This window comes from Pipistrellus hanaki (genome assembly GCF_964339955.1).
Source record: "Pipistrellus hanaki genome assembly, contig: scaffold_36, whole genome shotgun sequence".
Lineage (NCBI taxonomy): Eukaryota > Metazoa > Chordata > Mammalia > Chiroptera > Vespertilionidae > Pipistrellus > Pipistrellus hanaki.
This window is the reverse complement of record NW_028182296.1, coordinates 545296-571608: the sequence shown is the minus strand read 5'-3', so window position 1 is coordinate 571608 and position 26313 is coordinate 545296. Positions and strand designations below refer to the sequence as shown.

Below are 26313 nucleotides of genomic sequence, written 5' to 3'. Positions count from 1 at the left end.
AGGCTCCTCTCTGCTCACAGTGTCCCCGCAGCCTGACCCCCGGAACCCTCCAGCCTCGGGAGCGGGCCTCTCAGGTTCTGCCACCCAGGTCTCAGCACTCAGGATGGTGAGTCCCTCCTGGTGACACGTGAGTGATGGGAAGAGGGTGGAAGGCGGCAGTGCCACCTTGTGAGGAGGCGGTGGTGGGACTGAGCGGGGAGGATTCAGGAACCCAGGCCCATAGTGGGTGTAAACTAAGGCAACAACGTGATGAGGAGTTTTACTTTCATTCTTAAACTTGGGGTCACAGATGGTTGTGAAAAAAAAGGGGGATATTGCCGAAACTTGTTTGGCTCAGTGGATAGAGCGTCGGCCTTCACACTGAAAGGTCCTGGGTTCGATTCTGGTCAAGGGTATGTCCCTTGGTTGTGGGCACATCCCCAGTAGGGGAGCATGCAGGACGCAGCTGATCAATGTTTCTCTCTCGATGTTTCTAACTCTCTATCTCTCTCAATTCCTGTCTGTGTAAAGTGAGATATATATATATATATATATATATATATATATATATATATATATTATTATTATTTTTTTTTTTTTTAAAGAGGGACGTTTTTTGAGGGAGAATTCTAACTTTTCCTGACATTGCTCAGAGGAAGAACAGACTAGAAGACAGAGGACAGCAGCTGTGAACAGCAAGGGCAGTCCTGTAAATGAGAAGGGAACCGGAAGAGTGAGCACTGAGGATTGAGCCCTGAGATCATACAGGCACCTGGAGGGCACCTGACCTCAGGGCTGGGCAAGGGCACTGAGCAGCCTGAGCCCATAGAACCTGGAGGTGCTTTCCAGGCTCTCAACAGACCATTTTCATTCCATAATTCCTGCAAATGCAGAATTGATTAGGTTTGTGAAGCTTATTTCAGGCCTCACACACTTGTGTCCTCTGAGATGGTAGAGTTTTGGGACTGTCAGCCGCTATTGTAGCCCTTGGACCTGGGGACTTTTAACTAACACTAAGCCCAGAATCCTAAGGCTAGTACTACCCCTACATGAAGTGGACCTTGCTTTTGGCAACCAGGGTAATGAGTCCTACAGGGCATAGGATCTAGAATGTGCCAAGTCTTGGAGTGAAGAGTTAGCTGATTCTGAACTCTGCAGGTATTTAAAAAAAAAATTATATATATATATATATATATATATATATATATATACACTTATACATTTAATCTGCATTGTTTACATCCTGCAGTACCCTTTTTTGAAGTTTAAGCATTGAATAATACATTAAGTGAAATCTAGATTTATGATATTTGTTACTCTTCCTGGTATAAATACTCTCATCATTGTCATTTGCACACTACTACAATAAAATAATGGCACTGAACATAAACATTTTAAGACATATCATAGTACATCATTATATTTTATTTAAATATGCTGATATAGTAGGTACAAATATGCTCAAGAACTCTTATAATAAAATAAAATTATTGGGAACTGTCCATTTTTAAAAGTTTATTAAAGTTTGATGTTAAGTATATTTGATTTAAAGTATATGGTTTGAAGCTTATGCTTTTGTGTTTCCATGCACTCCTGCATTGCTGAAACACATATTCTCCGCCCTTATCAGTTGAAGTGGGAGGAGTATGTCCTGAAGTCCACTGCCAAGTCCCACCAGGTAGGCGGCTTGACCTCAGGTCCTTTGGCCCCCTGCCAGAGTGGGGGTGTGGTCTCAGGTCCCCTGACCTGGTGCCAGGGCAGGAGGGGTGGGGTTCAGCTTGAGGTCCCTCGTCAAGCTCTGCTGGGTGGAGGCACGGCCTAAGGTCCGCCAGCCTGGTGCCAGAGTGGGAGTTGTGGTCTGAGGTCCCCTGTCAAGCTCCACCAAGTGGGAGGCATGGCCTCAGGTCCCCTGGCCCAGTGCTAGGGCAGGGGAGTGCAGCCTGAGGACCCCTGTCAATCTCCATTGGGCACAGAGTATGGTCTGAGGTCCCCCACCTAGACCTGCTGGGTGGGGGGCAAAGCCTAAGGTCCACCAGCCTGGCACCAAGGCAGGGGATGCATCCTGAGGTCTTCAGTCAAGTCCCATGGGGATAGTGGGGACACAACCTCAGGTCCCTGCTGATTGTTCCTTAAGGCTCATTACAGGAACTTGGCCTCCACTGTGGGTGCAGCCATCTTTGTTATGGAAACCCCCGCCTCCTCTGTGGGCACCACCACCTTTGTGGAATAGTCAATTTGCACATTTCCTCTTTATTATATAGCATAGATAGTCTGCTATAGGGGCCCTGTGCAGAGTAAATGGGAGGTTCAAGGCCAACTTGCCATACCCATGCATACAGAAAAGGACACAGCAATATTACAATGGCAAAGGCCCCTTATGCCCTTTTTATGTGCGGACACAATCACTCAGCAGTTGCACTATATATACTGCAGTAGAGCACACTTATACAACCTGTTTGTGTTCATTTAGCTTGAGCACCACTAATTGGTATGAGACCTCTTTTGTTTGAGTGTGTAAATATGCTGCCACTGACCAGCCAGGTTGGGGCTGCTCTGTTTGTAATAATCCATCAACCACCTGTAGTCACCCATGGGTTCTTCCAAATTCCTGCACCAGATGGCTCAACTCCCTGACTGAGGAATTTGTCACAAACACCTGTTTTTCTCCTCATAGTGTGATATTTTTCACATGGAAAGCACGAAATGGGCCTCTGGGGGTGGTTCAATTGGTTGAACATGCTCCCATGTGCAGAAATGTTTCCAGTTCCAATCCAGTGAGCGCACAGGGTAGGGGGCATATCAGCTCAGTCCTCAGTGTGGGTCCTTGCAGAAGACAGCCAATCAGTGATTTTCTCTTTCTGTCTCTTTAAAAATCAATTTAAACAGTATGCATATAAATCTGTTATTATTTGTGATCTTCGGGAATAATTGAAACAATAATTTTTACCTCAATGAGCATTCTGAGCATCATAGAACCTGAAATAATATCTTAAAACTAGAGATCAATTGAAGACAATACATGCAAATTATGAAACTTGTAATTTTCTAGTGTGACTGGGTTGCCGGGACTCCCATATTTGCAGTGATCAGTCAGTGATTGGGATCCTAATGCCAATTGTTGGTTCTGAAAATGTAAGCTACCAAAAGGGCATTGCATTGTTAACATTCTCTGATATTCCTATTTAAGTCCAAGCCTTCAGTAATGCATTAAGTGAAGTATACATTGGTCATCTTTAATATCACCAGTGTAAATACTCTGATCATTTGAGGTTTAAACTGCCAAAATGATGGAATTAAACATGGACAAGATAAGATATTTCAGTAACACATCATTATTGTTTATTTCAAATATGCTGATATAGCAATATGAAATATGCCCAAGAACTTTAATAAGAGTAAAATTATTGGGAAACATCAAGTTTAAACATTTTTAAAAATTTGATTTAAGTAGAATTAATTTAAAATGTACGTTCAAAAAAAAAAGGAAACATGTTCTTTTGGTGTTTCCCTGCATGTTGTGTCACTGAAACCAAGTTTCTCAGGCTATCGGTGCTTTATTTTTGTCACAAAAAAAAATAACTGATGCAAAAATACAGTCTACCTTTCAAACAGCTTACTTGAAATATATTCAATGTGAAAAAGATAAAAATTTAACCCTATGAACCCTATTCCAGCCTTACACTACTATCTATCATCATGATTTTTTGTTGTTTTTATTTTTTGTATCTATCTATTCCCAGGTACATTGTTGGATTATTTTACTTAATATTCCACATATGTTTGACCATACAGTGAGTCAAAAAAGCATCTCAATAATGCCAAGGTTACAAGTATCCTGGTCAAGAACCAAACAAAAATGTATAAAAATAATGGATCTCTCTCTCTCTCTCTCTCTCTCTCTCTCTCTCTCTCTATATATATATATATATATATATATATATATATATATCTTTTTTTCCCTTCACTCTCTAAAATATATATATGTTTTAATCACCCAATTAGTCAACACACTTGTGAACACCAGCACAGCCTAGGGCCTGTGGTGACCAGCAGCCGGGGTTCCCATGAGGGCAGAGCAGGCAATGACCCAGAGAAGAGTATGGGAGCTGCTATTGCCATCATTGTAGCAGGTGGGGAACCAGGGCTGAGCTGCACACTCATCCCCAGGGGATGATGGCATCAGTGTGATCTCTGTGACTAAAAGCACCAGGAGAATTATCCTCCGGGACAGGCCCTCCTGGTCCCTGCACCTCCCAGCTGGATGTGGACAATGACCTATTTCAGATTCAGGGGGATGAAGTGTCCCGATTCCTCTCAGGTATCAAGGCTGTGAGCAGGACAGGGTCCAGGGAATCTTCCAGAAAGAATTGGTGCTGAGCCATGTGTGTGGCTCTGAGGCACCTCCCTAGTCGTAGTCCAGGCTGGTGGCCCCTCTGTTCTTTGGGGCCTTGGTCAGTGGGAAACGGAGCAAGCTCTGCTGCAGGAGTCCCTGGGGTCATGACCTGGGAGTCAGCATGTGCTCCAAGAAAACTGTGACCTAGGCAGGGCCAGCCTAGTCCACTGTAATGAAGTGCTCCAGGCATTGCTCTGCCCAGAAGGGGAGAGAGCTGTCTTTGCAGAGGCTGATTCCCTGTCTGTCCTGCAGGTGGGGCTTCAGGCTGCTGAGCCAGGTGGTCCCCTGCTGGGTTACAAGTATCTTCAAGTTTGGCCACTAAAGGATGTTTTAGATATTTATTAATCCAGAGAGATAAAGTGTCCCTGATCTTTCCTTCCTGGGTAAGCATCCCCCTGCTGCACTGAGACTGGTCTATTATCTGCACTGCCCACCCCTCTACACCCTTTCCTGGCTATGCCTGGAATGTTTCCACTAAAGATGAGATATACTTCTCAAGTGAGTTGATGTACCCTGAACTCTGAGAAAAGTGTGCGGCTTGTTTGTGTGAGTGAAGGAGCAGAGAGGTGGGGGTATGGGACAGGGCTGGAGAGGGGCACGGTCCTTGAGTGGGTGGGCTGAGGGAAGGCTCTAGGGATGAGAATTTGAATCAGACTGGATGTAGAGGCAGCAGCCATTTGCGTGCAGAGGTGAGACCTGTAAGTACCAAGGGCATGGATACTGTTGACCCCAACTGTTCCAGATTCCAGAGGTATAGAGGCCCCTTCCCTTAGGAGCTGGTGTCCTAGTGGAGGACAGCCCACAGACAATGAACAGCATAGCCATGAGAGGTGACTGGAGCTCGGGTATAAGGTAAAGCCAGTGGTGGTTAGTGGGGGCCTCCCTGAGAAAATCTGAGCAGGCATGGTAGAGTCCAGTTGGAAAGCCTGCTAGCAGATTTCCCCCCTATTCCCCCCATTTGGGAGGTGAAGGGAGGTCACTGTGGCTGCTTTGGACAACTGAAGTTAGAAAAGGGGGTTCTGGCTGGCATGTGGGCGCTGAGGCATGACTTGACCTTCTCCTCAGGAGGCCTCACAGTTTGCCTTGAACCCCAGGCTGCCTTCAGAAAAGCTGATGGGCAGCCCCTTCTGAAAAATCATTGCCAGAGGGAATTCACAGTCCTGAGTGCACATAAAGAATCCATGTTTGCTTATTTATGAGTAAAGGTGCATCTGGAAGGTGCTTCAGTTTACTTACAACAAGGGTAGTTCTCCAGAGGAAAATGACAAAATGTATAAGGAAACAGTGATGATAGTCAGCTTCTACAGAATTTCAAAATATTGGCTGGAGGACACAGTAATGGGGCAGGTTGTGCAATAGATGAAATACTATGTGAGATCCTGAGGAGCCTTGGACATTTTCTAAAAGCTGTCTCAGGAAATCATCTTTTAAATCCCAGCACCAGCCTCCATGTGACCCCCAAAGGAGTCTCTGCTTTAAGAAAGACTGCAAGTTGGCATATTTATATTTATATTTTTTTATAGGCATTAAAACATGGTTTTCACTGGGGAAAGCACAGTTCTAGTTCACCATGTCATATTTATAGGCATTAAAACATGGTTTTCACTGGGGAAAGCACAGTTCTAGTTCACCATGGACTCTGCTCACTCCAGTGTCTAAAGTTATGTTGGAATCCCTCAGAAACAGCTTCTCCCATGGGAAAGTTAATTTTTATCACTCAAAGAATAACCTAAGTTAAAAAAATACAGAGATGACTTTGATCAGCAACCAACAGATTTAAGGGCTTAAATAAAACAAGGTGGGGATCGTGACTATCACATTAATAGTGTGTTTTTTTGTTGTTTTTCTTTTCAGAAATCAGTGATATGATTCTTTTAGCCTCTTACATGAAAGGAGACAGGCTTCCACTGAGTTTAGATGATTCTGACAACTGTTCTAGACATATAGTTTTAGATTTAAACATATGTACTTATGTACTTGAAACATAAACAGCTTATTTTTTTAAATTCTGTCCCAGGGAATTTTTTACTAATTTGAGGGAGGGAGGGAGGGAGGGAGGGAGGGAGGGAGGGAAGGAGGATACAGAGAGAAAGAGAGAGGGAGAGGGAGAGAGACAGATAAAGAAAATAAAAGCCAAAACTGGTTTAGAGCATCAGCCTCTGGACTGAAAGGTCCCAGGCTCAATTCTGCTCCAGGGCATGTACCTTGGTTGTGGGCATATCCCCAGTAGGAGGTGTGCAGGAGGCAGCTGATGGATGATTCTCTCTCATCGATCTTTCTAACTCTCTCTCCCTCTCTATTCCACTCTGTAAAAAAATCAATAAAATATGTTTTTTTAAATAAAATAAAAAAGAAGCATCTTTAGGAAAAGGAAACATGGATCAATTGCCTCCTCTTTGCTTTGTGAACAGAATTTAATTTACAAACTAGTTAGTTAAGTGCCCTTAGCATAAATCAAACAAGACATCAATATTTGGGGGGGGGGGGGGGTTACAGGAGGATGCTCCAATCCACTGAGCACCCTGAACACCTTAATTCTATTTTTTTTTTTAACTTTTTTAAAAAGTTCTTTACCGTTTAAAGTATTACTTAAGTTTCCTTTTCCCCCCATTGACCTCTCCCTGGCCACCCCAGCCCCCTACTGTCTGTGTACATTGGTTATGCTCATATGCATGCGTGCAAGTCCTTTGGTTGATCTCTTACCACCTCCCCCACCACTCCTGTCTTCCCTCACAGGTTAGACAGTCTGTTTGATGCTTCTATGAATTTGGTTCTATTTTTATTCATCAGTGTATATTGTTCATTATATTTCACAAATGAGTAAGATTATGTGATATTTATCTTTCTCTGATTGGCTTATTTCTCTTAGCATAATGCTCTCCAGTTCCATCCATGCTTTTGCAAATGGTAAGAATTCTTTATTTTTTGCAGCGGTGTAGTATTTCATTGTGTAGATGTTCCACAATTTTCTAATTCACTCATTTGTTTATGGGCACTTAGGAGGTTTCAGAATCTTAGCTATGGTAAATTGTGCTGTTATGAACAAAGGGGTGCATATATCCTTTCTGATTGGTGTTTCTGGTTTCTTGGGATATAGTCCTAGAAGTGGGATCACTGAGTCAAGTGGTTGTTCCTTTTCTAACTTTTTGAGGAAACTCCATGCTGTTCTCCAAAGCATCTGCAACATTGTGCATTCCCACCGGCAATGCAAGAGGGTTCCTTTTTCTCTGTGTTCTCACCGGCACTTGTTGTTTGTTGATTTGTTGATGATAACTATTCTGATAGTTGTGAGATGGTACCTCATTTTCATTTTGATTTTCATCTCTTGGATAATTAGTGACTTTGAGCATGTTTGCTTATGTCCCTTGGCCTTCTGTATGTCCTCTTTGGAGAGTGTCTATTTAGGTTCTTTGCCCAGTTTTTGATTGGATTGTTTATCTTCCTTTTGTTAAGTTGTATGTATTCCCTATAAACATTGGAGATTGGGCCCTTATCAGAGATAACATTGGTAAATATGTTCTTCCATGCAGTAGGCTTTCTTGGTTTTTTTTGTTTGTTTGTTTGTTTTTTGTTTGTTTTTTTTTATTGATTTCAGAGAGGAAGGGAGAGGGATTAAGAGAGAGAAACATCAATGACAAGAGTATCATTGATCTGCTGCCTACTCAACCTGGTAATGTACCCTTGACTGGAATTGAACCCAGGGCCCTTCAGTTCGCAGGCTGACACCATCCACTGAGCCAAACCAGCTAAGGCTTTCTTGTTGTTTTGTTGATGGTTTCGTTTTTATGTAGAAACTTTTTTATTTTGATGTATTCCCATTTGTCTATTTTCTCCTCAGTTTCCATTGCCTTAGGTAGTAGCTGTATAAGCACCTACCTTAATTCTTAATGTTTCCTTTTAGAGATTACATTAATATGACTCAGCATTTGTGGGGTCTCAAACTTTCTGTGCTTTGGAAGGCACATAATAATGGCAGAAAATCTCTCTTTGTCCAATATTGGCTTCTTTTGCATTTGCTAACTCAGGAATTGAGAGAAAGTATGCATGACTCAGGGCATCCAGGTAGATGTGTCCTCTGACCTGGACTGAAACCAGTGGGCTTTTAGGGCAAGGGATGCTGCCCAACAAACTGAAGTGCAATGGCCAGGGAAGAGATTAAACTTGTGTTATTATTTACTAACTATTGTATTAATTTCCATACCAACAACTCTAAACCTACTTTACTACACCCTAAATTTACCTCCTGCCCTTCTTTCTGCCTTCCCCAGTTCTAAATACAATCACTCATTTTCCTTTCATGAATAGATTAGTTTATATTTTTCATAATATTAAACACTATAATTTGTGCATGCCTTAACAAATATTGAATTATTTCATGCTACAGTTATTTTACTATTGAACACTAATTCTTTTACATATATATATATATGTACATATATATATGTGTGTGTATATATATATATGTAATATATATATAATATCAATTATATATATATATATATATATATATATATATATATATATATATTATTGATATTTTACAGAGAGGAAGAGAGAGGGATAGAGTTAGAAACATCGATGAGAGAGAAACATCAATCAGCTGCCTCCTGCATAGCCCCTACTGGTGATGTGCCTGCAACCAAAGTACATGCTCTTGACCAGAATCAAACCTGGGACCTTTCAGTCCTCAGGCCGATGCTCTATTCACTGAGCCAAACCAGTTTTGGCTGAACACTAATTCTTATGTGAAAAGTTTATTATTCTTTCTTGCTGAGTAGTATTGTGTTCTGTCAATAACCACTTTATCTTTTGATCTGACTATGGTGGGGTTTTGTGTTTTTTTTATCTCCAGGTTTGGGGTATTATAAACAAATTTTCAGGGAATATTGGGTTTAGTTCTTTATATAAATGTATGTTTTACTTATCTAACTGTTGTAGTGTAGGTGAGGGTTTTGCTTTTTAAGACATGCAGAAGTGTAACTGAAATGGTTATTCCCTTTGCCTTTCTAGATACCCACATTGATGAAAATTTTAGTTTTTTTATCCCTGTGAGCTCATGCATTATTTAATATTTTTAAATTGCAGGCCTGAAAATCAGCATAGTGTTAACTTGTTGTGTTTTGAATCCATTCCCCTAATACATTATATATATGTATGTGTATATATATATATATATATATATATATATATATATATATATATATATTGTATATATATATATTATTGATTTTTTTTTTTTTACAGAGAGGAAGAGAGACATAGAGAGTTAGAAACCTCAATCAGCTGCCTTTTGCATACCCCCCTACTGGTGATGTGCCCGTAACCAAGGTACATGCCCTTGACCGGAATCGAACCTGGGACCTTTCAGTCTGCACTCCGATGCTTATCCATGAGCCAAACCAGTTTCGGCCCCCTAACACATTTTTATGGTGAACATTTCTTTCTGCATTTTTTTACACTGCCTTTATCTCTTTGGTTGAAAAGTTTGGTCAGAAAATTTTGCCTATTTTTAAAATGAGTTAATGATTTATACTATAGGCAGATAATTCAGCATCTAAGAAATCTAATTTCTTTCATCATCCCAGCTTTAATAAGTGTACCCTCAAAATCTTCTGAACTCCTGTTGTGAAATCTTTTCTGTATGAAGTCAAGAACTCACATACCTTAGGCAAACCTGAAGCACACCTGTTTTAGGCTGGTTATGCCTGGGACATCCTCTATAAAGACAGGTCATGACATGACTTTGCTTACAAGCCTTGGGAGAAAATGTGATGGCCCACACTCACTTTGATCTTGGTGAATCAAATCAATCTTAACACTATTCATTTTTAAAATATTTTATTGAATTTTTAGAGAGAAAGGGAGTGGGAGAAACATCAATGATGAGAAGAATCATTGAACAACTGCCTCCTGCATTCCCCCTCCTAAAATGGAGCTGCCAACCAGGGCATGTGCCTCTACCTGATATGGAACCAATGATAACGTGGTTCCTAGGTACATGCACCACCACTGAGCCACACTGACAGTGCACACTGTTTTTTTGTTGTAGTTGTTCACTCTATTACAGATCTTCCCAGTTTTCCCCATACCACTCCCTCCTTTTCCCCCTCTACCCTGCTGCCATCTCTTGTAGGCCCTCACCACATTATTGTCTATGTCCATGGGCTATGCATGTATGTATGTACAGTATTAAATTTTTTCATTGATTTTATAGAGTGGGAGGGAGAGCTAAAAACATGAATGATGAGAGAGAATCATTGATTAGCTGCCTCCTGCACGACTCCACCCCCACACAGGGAATTGAGCCTCCAACCCATGTTATGCCCTGAACAGGGAAAGAACCAGGACTTCCTGGTTCATAGGTTAATGTACAACCATTGAGACACACCAGCTGGATTTCATTATTTAAAAAAAGTAAACGTGTTTTAGTTTACATCACTGATGCTATCACTAATGTCTCCAGTTTCCTCGTGTGTATATCCTTGGTAGATCACTTTCAGTCCTACTACCCTCTTCCCTTAAGAGATCTGTTTGTCTTTGGCAGTTAGCCAAGCCTATGGTCACATCTTGTCCCTCCCCAGCCATCACTCACTCTGCCACAACACTTGTATTCACCTAATTCATTGGTTGGGTTTCTAGCTAGGCTCTGCTGTTTAGAAAACTACATTACCCAGAAAGAACTGCACAAGTATGGGTGGAGCCAAAGGGAATTATGATGTGCTCATCTAGTTAGGGCGGGACTTCTGCCTTCCTCCTCCAGTTAGCAATTTTTACATTTTAGGTTTTTCTTCACAGATTCTGAGACTTTAGGGCACTAGTCGGGAGTAGAGGAGGCCTGGGGTCAGCTTCCTGTGGTGCAGGGTGTGTCTGAGGCACCAGGACACCAACAGCTCGAGATTGGCATCTCTGTGCTTCCCAGTTCCTCTCTGCTCACCACGTTCCAGCAGCCTGACCCCAAGGAACCCTCCAACCTGGGGAGCGGGCCTCACAGGTCCAACGCTAAGGATGGTGACACATGGGTGATGGGGAAGCGGGTGGTAGGCACAGTGCCACTTAGTAAGGATGTGATGGTGACACTGTGCAGGGAGGATTGGAAAACCCTGGCCTGTTCTGGGTGTAAAGGCAACAATGAGATGAGGTGTGGTTTTGCATGAGGAGTTTTGCTTTCACTCGCAGAACACTGGGACCATAGATGGTTGTGGGGGGGGAAAACGAGGGACATTTTATGAGGTAGGGTTCAAGCTTTTCCTAACATTGCTCAGTGGAAGAATAGACTAGAAGACAGGACAGCTGCTGTTGGCAGGAAGGGGAAGTCCTGTAAATGATAAGGGAACTGGAAGAGTGAGCACTGAGGACTGAGATCATACAGGCACCTAGAGTTCACCTAACCTCTGGGTTGGGCAAGGGCACTGAGCACCCTGAACACATAGAGCCTGGTGGTTGCCTGGCTCTCAACAGACCATAATCTTTTCACAAAATTCTGTAAATGTAGAATTGATTATGGATACAGGTTTGTGGAACTTATTTCAGCACCTCACACACTTGTGGCCCGTGAGATAGTAGGGCTGTGGGACTATCGCTGCTCTTGTATTCCTTGGACCTGGGCACTTTGAACAGACACTAAGCCGAGAATTCCAAGGCCAGAAGTAGGGGTTCATGATGTGGACCTTGTTTCTGACAACCAATGTAGTCAGTATGAAGTCCTGCACACATAGGTTCCAGAATGTGCAAAGAGTAAAGAGAGTTGAATCAGGAACCTGCAGGGTATGTCTATAAAAATACATATATATAGCCGAAACCGGTTTGGCTCAGTGGATAGAGCATCGGCCTGTAGACTGAAAGGTCCCAGGTTCGATTCCGCTCGAGGGCATGTGTACTTTGGTTGCAGGCTCATCCCCGGAGGGGGGTGTGCAGAAGGCAGCTGTTCGATGTATCTCTCTCATTGATGTTTCTAGCTCTCTATCCCTCTCCCCTCCTTTCTGTGAAAAATCAATAAAATATATTTTTTAAAAATACATGTATATTTTTATTGATGTTAGATATATAAAAGATGGGGGAGGAGGAGTGAGAGACAGAGCAACAGGGATGAGCAAAAAATAGGTATTGGTTGCCTCCTGCAAATATCTACGGTGGATCCAGCCCACAACACCAGTGCATGGGTCTATGCTCAACAAAATGAGATATATCATTTAGGACAGTGTATCACTTTAATACAGGGAATCATGGTTAGGTTGGTAATGAGAGTAGTAGTTCAGAAGGCAAAGTGTGAGCCTGAGGACTAACTTTCTTCCTGGGGCCACTGTTTGTGAGAAGTGGGTGTCACAACACAGCACAGGGACAGAAATTGTCATGTAATGTGGATAAAAGATAATCGTTTAGCAGTGGCCAAAGCTTTAGTCAAGGTCAAAGAGTAATTTAAACAAGATGAGACTAAGGGGAGTAAATATCAACTTTTCAAAACTTTCACCAGGCTTTTCTTGTGACTCTTGTTGTGCCCTGGCTATGGGAAGTTGCGGTCAGTGTTGTGGATTAGCTAGAGGACTTGAGTGGTCATCTGTGAGACTCACTGGGAATGGTTCAGGGTGCCATCTGGGCTGGGACTTGAGTGAAGGTTAAGTAAGAGTTGTTGGCTGTGACTAATGAATGAACATCAACTGCAGCATAAGAGGAGGTGGGCTATAGATATTTGATATCTGATTGTTGTTCTTAATAGTTGAGGTTGAAAGAAATAAACAGTCATGGAGAGAGGCCTACATAGCAGGAATCAAGGCTGTGTCTATGATTGTGGACTATCATAGTCTGGGCAGTGCTTGATCCTGATTCAATATGTCAATCATCCTCTGTACCAGACATGCTGACTAATAAGTAAAAGGCCAGGAGATGGTGATAGGGGCTGGGGCTGGGGAAGTGCAGGTTTTAGAGAGGTGTGGTAGAAAGAGTGATGTGCACTCAGAGAGGGAATGTGAATTCATGGCCACAGCACCATGACATTGACATGAGTGACTAAAGAAAGAGTCCATTTCAGTGGTTCCTAGATGTAACAATAAGGTAAGAGAGAACTAGATTTTGGAGGTGGTGAAGTATAATTTTGGAAAAGAAGGTTATTAGGAAAAAAATTTATCCACAACACAGCATATTTGCATTTCCATTGAAATGGTGCCTCTGGGAAGGAAGCTGTGGGAGATATGTGTTGTTCAAGGAACTATGTGCAGCAGGTAGTACAAAGCAATGGCCTCACCAATTGGGATTGGGAACAAAAGGGTGGCGTGTGATGCCATGTTTTTAGTGTCTTAGAGGAATAATCTGAGGGACTACAATGCTATTTCTTGAGAAAACAGTATCAAATCACTCCCACTGTCTTTATGGCCAATATCCCTCACTAACCTATGCTTTTGATACCCAATCTATCGATAAGAGGCAGTGTGGCATACATTGGAGAGCCCGAGCTCAGGTATCTTCTATCTACTCAACTGCCTTAATTGTTATTGGAAGAAAAATATCAGCACGAATATGACAGTTCCTTTCATGGAATAAAGGCCTGACATTTTCTCAAATGTGAAGAGTGGAAAGAGCAGATGGATTTGGAGGGTAGGTAGTAGGATAGACTAATAATATTGGGAGTGACTCTGATTATGAGTTGTACTGTCCCCATTATGACAGGATGTGAACTTTGAGGATGTGGCCATTACCTTCTCTCAGGAGGAATGGGGGCTCCTTGATGAGGCTCAGAGACGTCTGTACTGCAATGTCATGCTGGAAGTGTTTGCACTTGTATCATCTGAAGGTAAGATCTTCATGTTTTCCCAGTGTCCTGAGGTGATGATCTCTCTTCCTTTATTCCTCAGGCATAGCTTTCTCTCTTCCACAGCCAGAACATTGCCTCTGCTAATTTCCTCCACTGTCCTGTCAAATGTGCTGTGGCTGCCAGCCTAGTCAAAGGACTCCAAGATCATCTATAATACCTGTTATCTCAAAAAGTACATTAAGTGTTAGGGAGTCAGGCATCTTGCAGTCAGCTTAATGGGTCTCAGTTTGGACTTTCTCTTCAAGGGAAACTAACAGTGTCCACATGCATGGCTTCAACTTCAACACTCTTTCTCTAGGTAAGGGTTCTTTGTGGCAGCTTCTCCCATGTTACAGTTTTATCAACATGAACAATGGGCTGTTCTTGTAAGGCCCCCATTCAAATGCTGTAATATTTTCTTCCCTGAATACTATAGCAAGCTGTGTGGCTCAGACCCAGTGCTGACTGCTCACTACTTCATCACCTCTTCCTCTGCACTGGTGCCTCTGCAGTATTCTGCAACATTGGCTTGCACATGTGTTATGAATTGCACTTACATATGTGCTAAAGAATTTTCAAAACTTACTACTCCTTTATTGATATTTACTTGAAGTAAGATGGGACCAACCTCTTTCCCATCTCTCTCGGTCCCCAACAGATAAGTCATGGTGAATGCTGTTAGGTAAAGGATGAGCTGGAGATCCATATTCTAATCCATGTGGCGCTTCGCATGTTTGTATCATACTTCTGTTGAGGTCTCCTTCTCTTGGAATCTTCATTAGCCCAAAAAAGTCAAGAGAGCCTGTTTTTTGATTTTTGTTTTTTGTTTTTTGTTTTTTTTTACAAGGGCCTCTTATTCATTCTTCCTGCACATCTTTTATAATCGAATAATTTCATGGAACCAACGTGTAATGTGTAACACACTTTTACAATGAGACTTCCTCCTGTCACACAGTCAATATTCATTTTTTCACCATTTCTCACTTTTCAGGTCGCTGTCATAAAATAGATGATGAGGAGACCTGTTCTAAGCATAGCATATCTATACAAGGAGAGTCACAGGACAGGGCTTCTAAGACAGCTCCAGCCACCCAGAGAACCCCTCCGTGTAAGCAGTGTTTCTCTGTGTTACAACATATTTTTCACCTAACTGGTTCACATTCAACATACCTTGAGCAGAAAGCCTTCTGTAGTGATACATGTATTGGAGACTTATGTTTCAGTGCATACCCTCACCAGCACCAGAGGAATGAATGTGAAGAGGAGGCCTGGAAACAAGCTATGGACTGGGTATCCTATAAGAGCAGGTACAGCTTCTACCTATCAATGGTGCCTTCAACTAACAGAGAGGTTGGGGAAGATTTACAATGCATCTTGGAACTTCACCAGTACCAGGCCACTCTCAACATTGAGGAGCTACACTGTGATAGTGAGATTTCACAGGCATTTCCTGATTGTAAAAGTGATCACCAGTTGAATGACTGTGAAAATGCTGCAAGCCACATCCTGAAAGTTGTTCAATGTCAAGGTGAATTTTCTGGAGAAGTGATTTATGATTATAAGAAATGTAGGAAAGTATTTAGACGATTCTTTAACCTCATTGGACATAAGAGAGTTTATCCTGGAAAAGAGATGTATGAGTGTAGTAAATGTGGGGTTTCCTTCCGTCGAAGAGCTCACCTCACTGTACACCTCAGACTTCACACTGGAGAGAAGCCATATGAGCATACTGAATATGGGAAGTCTTTTATCCAAAAATGTAACCTTATTAAACATCAGAGAATTCATACTGGAGAGAAGCAGTATGAGTGTACTATATGTGGGAAGTCCTTCAGTGATAGAAGTGCACTCTTTAAACACCAGAGAGTTCACAATGGAGAGAAGCCATATGAGTGTACTGAGTGTGGAAAGACATTTAGCCAAAAATCTCACCTTATTATACATCGGAAAGTCCACACTGGAGAAAAGCCATATGAGTGTACTGAATGTGGGAAGATCTTCAGAGAAAGAAGGAAAGTCATTAGACATCAAAGAGTTCACACTGGAGAGAAGCCATATGGGTGTACTGAATGTGGGAAGTCTTTTAGCCAAAAATCAATTCTTATTGCACACAAGAGAGTCCACACTGGAGAGAAGCCATATGAGTGTAATGAATGTGGAAAGTCCTTCAGTGTTAGAAGTGCAATCTTTAGACACCGGAGAGTTCACACCGGAGAGAAACCATATGGGTGTACTGAATGTGGGAAGTCTTTTAGCCAAACATCAATTCTTATTGCACACAAGAGAGTTCACACTGGAGAGAAGCCATATGAGTGTACTGAATGTGGGAAGTTCTTCAGTTACGGAAGCACACTCATTAAACACCAGAGAGTACACACTGGAGAGAAGCCATATGAGTGTACTGAATGTGGGAAGTTATTTAGCCAAAAATCTCACCTCACTATGCATGGAAATGTCCACATTGGAGAGAAGCCATACGACTGTACTGAATGTGGGAAGTCTTTTATCCGAAAATCTGACCTTATTAGACATCTGAGAGTCCACACTGGAGAGAAGCCATATAAGTGTAATGAATGTGGAATGTCCTTCATTGATAGAAGTACACTCTTTAAACACCGAAGAGTTCACACCGGAGAGAAGCCATATGGGTGTACTGAATGTGGGAAGTCTTTTAGCCAAAAATCAAATCTTATTACACACCAGAGAATTCACACAGGAGAGAAGCCATATGAGTGTACTGAACGTGGGAAGTTCTTTAGTTACGGAAGTGCACTCATTAAACACCAGAGAGCACACACTGGAGAGAAGCCATATGAGTGTACTGAATGTGAGAAGTCTTTTAGACAAAAATCTCACCTTATTATACATTGGAAAGTCCACACTGGAGAAAAGCCATATGAGTGTACTGAATGTGGGAAGTCCTTCAGTGAAAGAAGTAAACTCGTTAAACACCAAAGAATTCACACTGGAGAGAAACCATATGAGTGTAGTGAATGTGGGAAGTCTTTTAGCCGAAAATCAATTCTGATTACACACAAGAGAGTTCACACTGGAGAGAAGCCGTATGAGTGTACTGAATGTGGGAAGTCTTTTAGCCAAAAATCTCACCTTACTATACACGGGAAAATCCAGAGTGGAGAGAATCCAAATGATTGTACTGAATGTGGGAAGTCTTTTATCTGGAAATCTGACCTTATTAGACATCTGAGAGTCCACACTGGAGAGAAGCCATATAAGTGTAATGAATGTGGAAAGTCCTTCATTGATAGAAGTACACTCTTTAAACATCGAAGAGTTCACACCGGAGAGAAGCCATATGGGTGTACTGAATGTGGGAAGTCTTTTAGCCAAAAATCAAATCTTATTACACACCAGAGAATTCACACAGGAGAGAAGCCATATGAGTGTACTGAATGTGGAAAGTTTTTCAGTCAAAGAAATACATTAATTAAACACAAGAGAGTTCACACTAGAGAGAAGCCATATGAATCGTAATGAATGTGGGAAGCCCTTAAACCAAAAATCTAGTCTTATTAAACAGCTGAAAGTTCACACTGGAGAAGAGTGTTAAATGTGCAGGAATATTTTATTTTATTCACTTAAAATAACACTAAAGGTGACTGTTTGGGACCTATTTTTTTTATTTTTTTACCTTAAACCTTTTAATGGAGCATATAGTGTACTATATTTCTCATGTGTTTCCAGTACAAGTAAGGATTGAAGGACATGCCCAGAACTACTACCTGATACATTTATAGCTGAAGAGATTTTTTTTTATTGAATTATGCTTTTATGAATTCTTTTACTTTCTAATTCACCAACCTGTAAATTGCTTACTGTACTCTGTCCGGTGTATGATTTTTTAGTAAAGATAATTTTCTCTAGTACCTTAATTCTTTTATTTCATTTTCTATTTTCACTTCTAGGGATGATTGTCAAGCACAATTATGATATATCATCACAGAGTTAACAGCTATTGTTTGGAGTTAACAGATATTGTTTGAATCTTTCTGTGCTTTTGGAGGGAGAGCATAACAGAAAATTACGCTTTAATAAATATTGGCTTATAGTGCATTGCTGTCCAAGGCCTTGAAAGAAAGACTACTTGACTTTGTGGTTCCAGTTTTGCATGTTTCATCCCAGCACATATGGGGATGTAGGAGGCATCTGATTTCTTTTCTCTCTCTCTCATATTGATGTCACTCTCAATATCTCTCTTCTTCTCCCCCTTCTCTTGCTCTCTCTCTCTCTCTCTCTCTTAAAATATCATCAGATGAGGATTATCAAAAAGTCCAAACATTCACTCTGGTGCCCTGAGATGAGGCCTCTGTCTGCACAGCCTAACTTTACTCACTCTTTCATGCCTTTGCCTGGGATATTCCCACTATAGCTGGGCACACTGTGTCCTTCCCAGGGTTTGGAAGAGAGGAGGCCCAGTCAAAGTACAGGAGGGATTGGGATTCTGTGTCTGAGATGTGCTGGCCAGGGTTCTTCTATCTCCATCCAGAGTGCATCTCCCCACCCCCTAGGCACTTCCTGCTGCAAATGAATGCACTTTTGTATCTAGGAGAAACTCCTTGGTGCTTTGGACCCCAAAATCAGTTCATCTTTAGAGTCCTGCCTCCAACAACCCACTCACACCCCTGAGACCCTCTGGTGTTTAAGCCTCTTTTCCATTTTAGGGATTATTTTTCTCTTTGATTTTATCAAAAATAAAGCACTCCTCTCCTCTTCCCCCTACCCAAACAGTCCTGGAGGTAGCGTGATGCTACAGGAGATGGTGCTGTATATTTTCAGTGGTGAGAACAAGCTGCAATACAAGCATTTCCAGAAGGAGAGGGTTTGTCTCAATAGAAGTCTACGTTCTGAGGTTGAGATGTGGTTAGTGTACCCCCTCCCTAAGTTTTTCCTTTGCATAGAAGACCTTAAATGAGGTGATAGTTTTTGGATTATGGGGAATAGTGTGCTGCCAGGGTGGGGAATAGTGTAGTTGAGGGGCAGAGAGGTTGGGTTCCTGTGAACGTCCTTTTGCCACCTCTTTGGCCAGGTTCCTTGAGTGGGAGGGCTGAGGGAAGCTGTAGGGATGAGAACATGGATCAGGTTGGATGGAGGGTCAGCAGCCATGGGTGAGCATAATGGACATATATAAAGACCAAAGCTGTGGATACTGTTAAGCCCAACTGTTTCATGTGCTATAAATGCACAGTCCTCTGTCCTTGGGAACTGGCATCTAGTGGGGGACAGTCCACAAAGAATGGAGGACAGTCCACAAATCCTGCTGTGACTGGTAACAGCAGTATGGGCAAAGGTGAAACTAGAGTTGGTCAGTGGGGACTTCACTAAAGAGTTCTGTGAAGGGCTGGCAGACTCCAGGTGGTAGCCTGCAGGGAGCATGCCCTGTGCATTTGCAAGTTGTATGGAAATCACTCTGGCTGCTTTGAACATCAAGGATCAGAAAGTGGTAAAAAAAAATAAATAAATAAATAAATAAATGGTGTCCGATTAAGCAGTATTGTGATTATTATCCTGAGCCCAATTGAAAATACAACTAAATCCAAGAACATCCACTTGTATTAACAAATTAGATGCAGCTGAGCAAACCATTTACAACTAGGAAGGGCAGATGAGAATGTCAAGAACTCGGAAGTGGACTTTCCAGGGACAGCAACCCAGTGTGTCAACAGGGTCAGGAGAAAGCAGTGTTGTACCAAAGCTGTGTCCCTTCAGGAGGTGGGTAACGTCCAAGTACATAAAGGAAAAGCCACAGGGCAGCTGGCTGCTGGGGAAACTGGACCAAAGGCAAAAGCTTCAAAAGGCTGTCCCCTGAAAAGAGGGCCAAATAGCATGGTCCTGGGGAGAGACAAAAATGCAGTTTCATTGTTTTGGTTTGGTTTTGTCTTTGCTTTTATTCTCTAAACCCAGAACACAGGACTTTTCTATTGGAAACACTCACCTGGGGCTTTGTAGTTGGGAGAGAGGCACAGGTTTAAGGTGCCTGAGGAGGAAAGCAGGGCAGGGAGACATAGCCACAAATCTTGCATGGGACATTCTTTTTTTTTAATTTTTTTTAATTGTTATGTAAGTTAAATTCACTTATCCCCATTGACTTCTCCCTACCTGCTCCTACCCAAAAGCACATACCCTCAACCTTTTGCTATCTATGCCAACTGGTTATGCTCATATGCAAGCATACAAATCCTTCCGTTGATCTTTGACACCCAACTCCCCTGGCCCTTCCCTCTTAGTTTGGATGGTATGTTCACTGCTTCTGTGACACTGGCTCTATTTTTGTGAATCAGTTTATGTTCATTATATTGCACAAATGAGTGAGGTGATGTGATACTTATCTATATCTGATGGCTTTATTTCCCTTAGCATAATGCTGTCTCGGTCCATTGATGCTGTTGCAAATAATAAGATTTCCTCCTTTTTTACAACAGCATAATATTCCCTTGTGCGGATGCACCACAGGTTTTTAATCAATTCATCTGCTAATTTAGGCTGTTTCCAAATTGTAGCTCTTCTAACTACCATTGTGCTGCTACGAACATAGCTGTGCATATATGCTTTCTGTTTGGTGTTTCTGACTTTGGAGGTATATTGGTAGAAGTGTGACATACTTAATCTTTCAAACCTAAGTGGCCAATTTTCCCCAGAAGAGCTATCCGATCCTAGTAGACTCAGAAGCAGATACTTCCTGCCACACCCTGCATTTTGAGCTTAACAAAAAAAAAAAAAAAAAAAAAAAGAGGCAGAGGCTAAGTTTATGGGTCTGAATAGTCCCAAAGAGACTTCAGTATCTGTATGGGAAGAGGGACTGGTCCATCCTTCTATTCTTGGAATCATATCTAATAAAAGAGCAATATGCAAATTAACCTTCACTACAACTACAAGCCAAGCACATCAGTTATCTGGACCAACTATGCAAATTAACCCAAAGAAGATGGCTGCAGCCAAAGAGAGAGATCAGAAGGGAGGCTTGACGTTCACATGCCAGGAGGGGAGGAGATGATGCAGCACACACTGGAGGCCTGCAGTTGCACAGATCCACAAATCCCTGTGTCGCAGCCATGAGGATGTCAATTGGGTCCACCATGGTTGCTGTCCCTGCAATTGCGCACCTGGGCCAGGAGGCAGGACTTGCACAGCCACTCCTTGGCACTGATGACCTGCAGGTGCTACTTCCACTTGGCCCACAAGCTCCACTTGGCACAGTTACCCCTGCCACCATTGCCATGTTGGGAATACATGCTTCCCTCCAGTGACCCACCTCCTCTGCTGAGAGGCTCTTCCAGTGTGCTGTACACAGGCCCAGAGCAGCCTGGGTGGGGCGGGATGCCTGCGAGTTCTGCCCACTGGCTGCTTTGCACCTGCATGTGTACCCATGCCCAGAGTTTCCTGGCCAAGGCTATGAAGGCAGGCATCTTTCCACACCTTGCACATGCTGCCCATGGACCTGGAGCCAGGCGCCTGGCTTCCTTTCCTTGGGCAGTGCTCTCTGGGCTGGTAGGTGGCCTCCCGCCCCACCCACTGCATCCCCGCACCTCTGAGTGCTGCCCACAAAGACCAGAGCTGCCTTCCTTGCCTTGCCAAAGATCCTAGGAGTCCCAGCCACTTGGTGCCTGCACCCTAGGCCTGGGGGCATTCTGGCACCCAGGACACTCAGAGCCTATGTGCAGGCCTACAGGCTAGGAGCAGCCTGGGTCACCAGGATGTTCTCAGGACCTAGGCCAACTCATGCCTGCATATGCAAAATAACCTGCCAAAGATGGTAGGTTAATTTGCATACTCCTCGTGATCGGCTGGTGAGCATAGTGAATGTATGCTCAGCCTATATGTTTCTGTTTAATTATATAGGATATATATTATATACACAAATATATATTCTCTGTTTGCAATATGACATAATTCTCAGCAATATTTAGGAAAACTCCAACAGACTTCAAAAGAGCCATGTGCTATTAAGAATAAAATTTTATACACTGGTATCATTTGTTGTAAGACTCTGAGGTTTAAATGGAACCACCAGAGAGGAAATATCGCAACAGAATAGACAGACATGCCCTGAGGCTTGTCCCGGAGCGGGTAGAGTGAGCAGCTGAAACACGTGGAATTCAGCCCAAATTTGGCGAGGATATGCAGTTGGTGAGATAGTTTGCACCGGTGAAGGGCAGAGGTCCCCTGGATAAAGGTAAAATCAGGGATCTAGGCAAGAGAATCTGCCAAGCTTCTATGGCTAGAAGGTCAGAGGGAATCTACAGGGTGCCAGGCCGCATCCCTGAGGACAGGCACAGCATCTGTTTGTGGGGAAAAAAAAAAACGGACCAAGCACTGTGGGAGGTGGGGGATTTTGGACATTGGAGTTTGGATTTTGGATCTGAGCTCAGTGGCAGTTCTGAAAGGCTGGCCGGACCTTACAGTGCAGGCAAGGGAGGAGCTGGTGAGGACAAGGTCCCTCCTTGCATTGGGGCCTGTGCCTTTCCCCGCTGAACCTGGTCCATGGGACCTTTCGGATACAGACACTTACCCGTGGCTGAGGGGCAGGAGGAGGTGTGGGCTTGTGGAATCTGGGGAGAGTAGGCAGCAGTCCAGGGGAGGTGGTAGTGGTCTAGTGCTGAGTCATATCTAAGCCTCCATCACTATTTTTTCCTGAGAGAGCCCCTCTCTCCAGTCTCCAGGCAAACAATATAGCCACACCCAGATAACACCTTGAATAATACAAGGAATCTGAATACTCCCTGTGGACATAGGATGGGCCTAAAGAGGAAGCTTTAGCCCCAGCAACCAAAAACTGACAGGGCCTTTGGAGGTCAGATGCCTCAAAAATGCTGACCTGCTGGGCTTGGCTTGATACAGGGCTCAACCAGGTTGCTCCATGCCCTTCTGTGTCTGGCCTGAGTCATGGACTTGGAGACTTCTGGTTCCTGTGCAAAATGACCCTGGCAGCAGCACACCCAGGGAGCTGGGTCTCTGGTCTGGTGACCTATCCAGGGGACTGAGTGGGCTGTTGATGTCTCCTTGGAGATGATAGTTGTGCGCTCTCTTTCTCTCTCTCTCTCTCTCTCTCTCTCTCTCTCTCTCTCTCTCTCTCTCTCCCTCCCTCCCTCCCTCCCTCCCTCCCTCTTTCTCTCTCTCTCTCTCTCTCTCTCTCTCTCTCTCTCTCTCTCTCTCTCTCTCTCTCTCCTTTTTCTCTGGTTAACCCTCAATTGAGGATATTTTCCCATTGATTTTTGAGAGAGTGGAATGGTTACCTCTAGCACACACTCAGACTACGGCTGGGGAACCTGCAACCAGGTACATGCTCTTCACTGGAATCGAACCCTGGACCTTTCAGTCCACTGGCGGATGCTCTATCCACTTAGCCACACCAACAAGGCCTAGAGACCTTTGCTCATGATATTGATGATATTGATCAATGTCGCAGAAACCAGGACTCCAGGCAGATGGCACCCAGAGCATGTCATAGGGACAGAAAGAACCACCCAGCAGCCCTGGGCCTCTTCCTCCAAGGCGGGTCCCTAGGTCTGTTTGCTCCCCCATAGGCGCCTCTTGGAGCGTCCCTTGCCCAATGGCGCCAGAGGGGGGCACTGTTGCCTGTGAGTGAGACCAGGTGAAGAAGCGTGGGTAAGTGGTGCCCATCTCCCCACCCAGGACCATCCCACAGCCGGGCGCATCTCAGCTTGTGCGCACCCCAAAGCACAGTGTGACCCCGCATCCAGCTTTCAGGGCTGGTCCTCTGGGTCCCCATGCAACAATGTAAGGGGGCGGTGCCAGCGGCCTCATTTGCATACGCCTGGACTTGGCCAATGGGCAGCGTGGGGGGCTTTGGACCACGGTGTTGCCCACCGCCCACGCGCGGGTCGGGAGTGACCATGGCCCAGGCGGTGCCCGGAGCCGGGGACCTGGAGAGGGGAGGGGAGGAGCCGAACGCGGAGGAGCCGAGCGCGGGGGGACGGACACTGTTGCCGGTTCCCCGGGCATGGCGCTCCTCGGAGGCTGGGCCCAGCGCAGAGACCTTGCAGCTCCCAGGGCGCCCGGCTGTGTTGTCGGTGGAGAGACTGAGGAAGCGGTTACTCGAAGCCAGCAAGGTGGGAGCGCGGGAAAGTGGGGGGCTGGGTCCCCAATTCTCCTGGACTTCGGGGGCTCCAGATCTGCCTGCCTACGAGTGCACGGAGGTGGAGGGAGGGTCTAGGGGTGGAGAACATGGCAGAGAGGGAGGCGATGGGGAACCTTGCTTGTGCCTCCCCCACCCTCTTCCCACACAGGGAGTGTGGGTTCCCCGCGGACACTGGTGTGTGTGGACACTGGTGTGTGTGGACACGTGTGTGTGGACATTGGTGTGTGGACACTGGTGTGTGTGGACACTGGTGTGTGTGGACACTGGTGTGTGTGGGCATTGGTGTGTCTGGGCATTGGTGTGTGTGGGCATTGGTGTGTGTGGACACTGGTGTGTGTGGACATTGGTGTGTGGACACTGGTGTGTTCTGACATTGGTGTGTGTGGACACTGGTGTGTCTGGGCATTGGTGTGTGTGGACACTGGTGTGTGTGGGCATTGGTGTGTGTGGGCATTGGTGTGTGTGGACACTGGTGTGTGTGGACATTGGTGTGTGTGGGCATTGGTGAGTCTGGGCATTGGTGTGTCTGGGTATTGGTGTGTGGACACTGGTGTGTTCTGACATTGGTGTGTCTGGGCATTGGTGTGTGGACACTGGTGTGTGTGGGCATTGTTGTGTGGACACCGGTATGTTCAGACATTGATGTGTGGAGAAGCCAATTCTGCAGCCTCTTCTGGCCACAGCAGGGCTCACCCTGTAAAACCTGTCCTAATCTGCACCCCTGGACCTGCACTCACCTCTCCCTCCCCACAGCCCCCCAATGTTGCTAGAACCTGCTGAGGGACATCCTTTGGAATACACATTCCTGAGGTCTCACCCTGCGCCTCTCACAAAGTGGCTCCCAAAAAGCTGCTGGGATGAGCGGCTTCTCTTCTTGTTGCCTCAGTCTGAGGCCTAGGCCCCCTTCCCTGGATGCTGCCTGTGGGATGTCTGGGTTCTGGCTGGGGTCCCTGGGTGGACAGGGTTGCCCTTCTGGGAGATGGTCCTACAGGAGGGTCAGATGGGGAGGGGAGATGGACTTCCTGCTGATCCTCGGTGCTTTGAGGGGTCTCTGGGGACAGGCGCAGCTCCTGATAAGGTAAGGGTTACATACCTTTTGGCCTTTCCAGCCTAAAGGGAGATTTAAAAATATCAGTGCAGCCCTTGCTGGTCTGGCTCAGTGGATAGAGTGACAGCCTACATACTGAAGGGTCCCAAATTCCATTCCTGACCAGGACACATGCCTGGGTGCTGGATCCCCAGTGTGGGGCATGCAGGAGGCACCTGATCCATGATTCTCTCTCATCATTGATGTTTCTCTCTCCCTCTCCCTTCCTGTCTGAGGCCAATAAGAATACATTTTAAAATGATGAACAAATAAAATTTAAAAAGGCTGAATCTGAGAGTAGTGTGTGTGTGTAAAAGAGAGAGATAATTTGCATCAGATACTTTGATCACAAGTCATTGTATATTATACTTACTTGTCTTCATTTCTGCAGAAAATTAGAGAAAAAATGAAAGGCATTGAAGGCACGAAACTAGATGACCACTTTCTTGACATGGAAAGGGTAAGAGCATTTTTATGTCAATTGTGTGAAGAATGTGAGTCTCATCACATGATCTCACTCCTATGTGGAGTCTAAGTAACAAAATACCAAACTGATGGATGTGCACATGGAAGCATGGAACAGAGTTTAGAACCTCGGAGGGAAGGCAGGGGAGGTAATCAGACAAGTACCTTGCATGAATCTGTGCATGGCCCAGGAACGCAGACAATGGGGTGGTGAGGGCCTGGGTCAGCGGGCAGCAGTGGGCTGGAGGGGGGAAAGTGGAGAAAAAGTGGACATAAGTAATAATTTCAATAATACGAATTATTTTTAAAAAGAGAGACAGCAATCTAGAGGGAAAGGAAACAAATTTGACTGTAGTTGTGAGATGAGACACACTGATACTATGAAGAGAGTGGAGTCTAGGATGCTCATACACAGGTGTGGATCCTGTGACCCAAAAGGCAGTTTTTTCCCAGGTCTAAGCCCAAATGAGGACCCTTGATTATGAAGA

General features: G+C 44.2%; 1 protein-coding gene across 1 annotated transcript in view; it reads left to right on the top strand.

Moving 5' to 3' along the window:
- The window catches only part of LOC311615901 (endophilin-A3-like), a gene marked incomplete at its 3' end in the record, with an annotated part of 279642 nt that overhangs the window by 243365 nt on the left and 9964 nt on the right, over window positions 1-26313 (top strand). The window contains exon 2 of the mRNA XM_084907008.1: window positions 25752-25820. Within this exon, the coding sequence (XP_084763134.1) occupies window positions 25767-25820 (54 nt within the window). The remainder of the gene's footprint in view (window positions 1-25751; window positions 25821-26313) is intronic.